Source organism: Gavialis gangeticus, unplaced genomic scaffold, assembly GCF_001723915.1.
Source record: "Gavialis gangeticus isolate Ggan-Ray unplaced genomic scaffold, GavGan_comp1, whole genome shotgun sequence".
NCBI lineage: Eukaryota > Metazoa > Chordata > Crocodylia > Gavialidae > Gavialis > Gavialis gangeticus.
In genome coordinates, this window is record NW_017729001.1 from 14,253,837 (window position 1) to 14,257,379 (window position 3,543).

General features: G+C 49.3%; 1 protein-coding gene across 1 annotated transcript in view; it reads right to left on the reverse strand.

Moving 5' to 3' along the window:
* DDX51 (DEAD-box helicase 51) overlaps nucleotides 1-3,543 on the reverse strand; it is a 34,029-nt gene that overhangs the window by 19,495 nt on the left and 10,991 nt on the right. The window contains exons 8-9 of the mRNA XM_019506895.1: nucleotides 2,508-2,616; nucleotides 1,700-1,845 (exon numbers count right to left, since the gene is read on the reverse strand). Coding sequence (XP_019362440.1) covers nucleotides 1,700-1,845; nucleotides 2,508-2,616 — 255 coding nt within the window. The remainder of the gene's footprint in view (nucleotides 1-1,699; nucleotides 1,846-2,507; nucleotides 2,617-3,543) is intronic.

Sequence of the window (3,543 nt, forward strand, 5' to 3'; positions counted from 1 at the left end):
TGGCTGGAACAGTCCCAGATTTTGTATGTTGTAGGAAGTGAGGAGGGGTGGTGGGTATGGGCTTTGTGGGGGCCTGTGGGTGTGTGGATGTTTGTGTATGTGGGGTGTGGGGGTATGTGTGGACATGCGTGGGTAGGTACAGTGGGTTTGTGGGGAGGTGTTTGTGGGTGTGTATCTGGGTGGGTATGGGGTTTGTGGGGGGCTGTGAGGTGTGTGGAGGGTGGCTGGGTGTGTGTGTATGGGGGTGTGGGGTATGGGTGCATGTGCGGTGGGTTGTGTGCACATAGCAGTGAGTGGGGCTCCCCCTAGAGGCACACAGGTATGTGTGTGCGGGGAGGGTGTGGGTGGGTGCAGAATTTGTGGAGTTTGCGATTGTGTGTGGGGAGGGTGTGGTTGTGGGTTTTGCAGAGAAGGGCTTGTGGGTATAGTGGGGTGTGCATGGGAGTCCCCCCCACCACATATACCACCCTGACCCAGTCAGCACCTGTCCAGCAACTGCCTAGAACCCACGCACCCTGTGGTCCCTCTCCACCACTGCCAACAGTGCACAGCCCCAGCGCGCCCTGCCCCTGCTCCTGTCAGAGTGGATCAGCAGGAACCTGGGCACGGCCCCAACCTCATTCCCCTGCCCCGTGCCTGCTCATCGCCCATGGTGCATCCTGCCGCCCCCAGCACAGAGCGGGGCTGAGGCAGCTCTGCAGATGGACTCCCTTTCTAGGCAGCCCAAGCAGCAGTGGCTCCTTCCAGCTGTTGCTGCCACTGGCCCTAGCTCTGGTGAGAACCTGTGCTGCACAGCCCTGACCCTGTGCCTGTTCCAGGCTCACCTATCTGGGTTGAGCAGCGGTGGCACGGGACAGAAGCTGTTGTTCAGCACAGGAGAAAGCGGCCCCTCCCCCTCGCCACCATCAGGCAGTTCCTGCTGCAGGTGCCTAGAAAGGCAGTCCTGCTGTGGAGCTGCCCCAGCTCTGTTGCGTTTCTGGGGGCAGCAGAATGTGCTGCAGGCGGTGTGAAGCAGGAGCAGGGCGGGGTGGTCAGGTCGGGGCTGTATCCAGGTTCTTGCTGATCCGCTCTGGCAGGAGTGAGTCTGAGGGTTGCAGGACACACCATGACTGGATTGTGCTGGAGCCAAGAGGAACTCAGGAACCTATTGTGGACCTGCTGTGGGTTGGATCCGGCCTGTGGGCTGTATTTTGCCCACCCCTGCTATAAACTGTTCAAAGGCCAGTCACCTGCCTGCATTTATTCTGTGAAGTGCCATGGATAATTACATGAAACCAACACCTAAGAGTATGTGAGGGTTATCTCAGCAAATAATCCCACCCAGCAATTTACTGTGCAGCTATGGTGGATAGATGCAGTGAACTCAGTCAACTATAATATTGGAATGACTGCAGTATTTTCATGTTCTACTTTATGCTAATCTTGGTGAAAAGACTGGGGAGACGCAGTAGGAAGAGTTATCTTTAAAAGCATAAATCAATTCTTGGCATCAAATATTTGCTACCTGAATGCTTCACATTTTCAAGCCACTGAAAGCAATAGCCTTTATCAGAGAGACATGTCAAGCCTGACTGAGCACTAGGGAGCATATGAGCATCAACACTGAGGCAGGGCAGACATTGGAACATTAGCCTTGATCAGAGAGGGAACCTGGTGTCCTCGTCTGTGGCACTGAATCAGAATGGATTTTGCAAGTTACCTGGCTGCTGTCACAGGCCCTGGCTCTGTCCTCTGGAAAAGAACACTGGAAGGAGAATCCTCTTCAGCTCTGAATGCAGCTTTCACCACTTGGTGCAGCCAGTTCTGGTGCATGTCATCAATCATACGGTCAGCTTCATCAATGATCTGAGCGCACATGGATACAAACCACTTCTGGTTAGGGATCAGACAGCTGTAGCTTTCCTTCTAGACACTTTAATCCCTAGAAACATTTGTTTTGCCTGAAACAAGTTCTGAGGCTAATAAAAGGGAGTGAGCGTGCACACAACACACATATCTTTTTATATAAGCAGAAAAGTCTAATAAGCCAAACTGTTTGGTTTCTCCTCCAGAGAAAAACTTGGAAGGTGAATTCTGCACTTGGGAGCCCAGACAGGCATCTCAGTACCTGTTTTCAGTGTTTCATTGCCAACCTGAGACCCAGAATGATTAACAGGTTTTACTGTTAATATAAATCTATCACATACCTTTTATATAAAAAGGCAAAAGACAGGCTAATATCCAACTGTCTTAATAAGGCAACAGTTTCATGTGGTCTCCATGCACACTTCAACATGCTGGTGGAATACTGCAATTTGCTATTTTACTCTGAAACCCCTGCTTTTGATTGTGTAACGTGTCCCTTCTGGAGGCAGATGCTAGGACCAGATTGACCAGTAATCTGATTGTTCATATAGGAACTGCTGTGCTCATGTCAACATATACTAGGAGTACAAAGAAGCACAAAGTGGAAATTACTGATAAAAAAAGCCTTGTGATAAGACATCAGATCAATGGAGCTGCCCCACCAGAAAGCGAAGCTGTCTCAGGCTGAATCCAGGGGTCTGGTCAATATGATCCACAAGTCGTCCAGGTGTGGCCACAACAATATCAGCCAGGCTGCTGTAACCCATCACCCTGAAAGAGCAAATGTCTTGTTACCAAGCTACTTCCTGCAGTACACATTATCATCAAATCAGTATAAGAAGGCTCCCTTGATCATCAAGTCCCTAGGCTCCTCCCAAGCACCTACACTGAACACCTTCAAAACTAAATTGGATGCTCATCTTGCTGGGATCCTATGATCCCAGCTGAATTCCTGTCCTTCAGGTGGGGGGCTGGACTTGACCTTCCGAGGTCCTTTCCAGCCCTAATGTCTATGAAATCTATGAAATTTTCCCTTCACTTCATTAAGGAATAATTAACCAAATTACATGCTGAGATGGAGAACTAACTGATTTCAGCGAGATTTGGAGAAGTCTTTCTTAGTAAGTAATCAGAAGTTATTGGAGTGTATCCCGTTTTAAGCCAATATTATAACGTCATTGCCTCAATCCCTAGTTCTCCTAGCAACAATGGTGTTTATGCTGGAGAACTTCACAGCAGAGAAAGGCAAGAGCACAGGACAGACAGCAGAGCTAACAAGCAGTCAGTGAAGAACAGTTTCCTGCTTTGGTTCTTCAGCATAAGTGCTTAAGAAGTTATCAGCTCCTCAAAGGGATAGGTTTTACAAAACTAGGCAAGGGAAGAAAGCACTAAGGCCAGAGGCCCCAGTGAGGAAGTATGTAGGCTGCTTGCAGAGGTTAAAAACAAACAAGCTGTGCTTCACCGGAAGCAGCAACGCATTACAGATGCTATGGAGCTGGACTGAAGTATAGACTGGGTGCTCCAGCGGGGTTTTTTGGTGCTTTTATCTAAAGCTGATTCAACCAGCTATTAGACAAGAGTGCCAAAAAAGCCCCACTAAAGCACCCAATTTATTACAGATATGGGGCGAGCTGGGTCCAACTAATGTGCTGCCTTTTCTGAGCATGTGCTGGGCTCGGCATGGAAGTGTGCCAAATT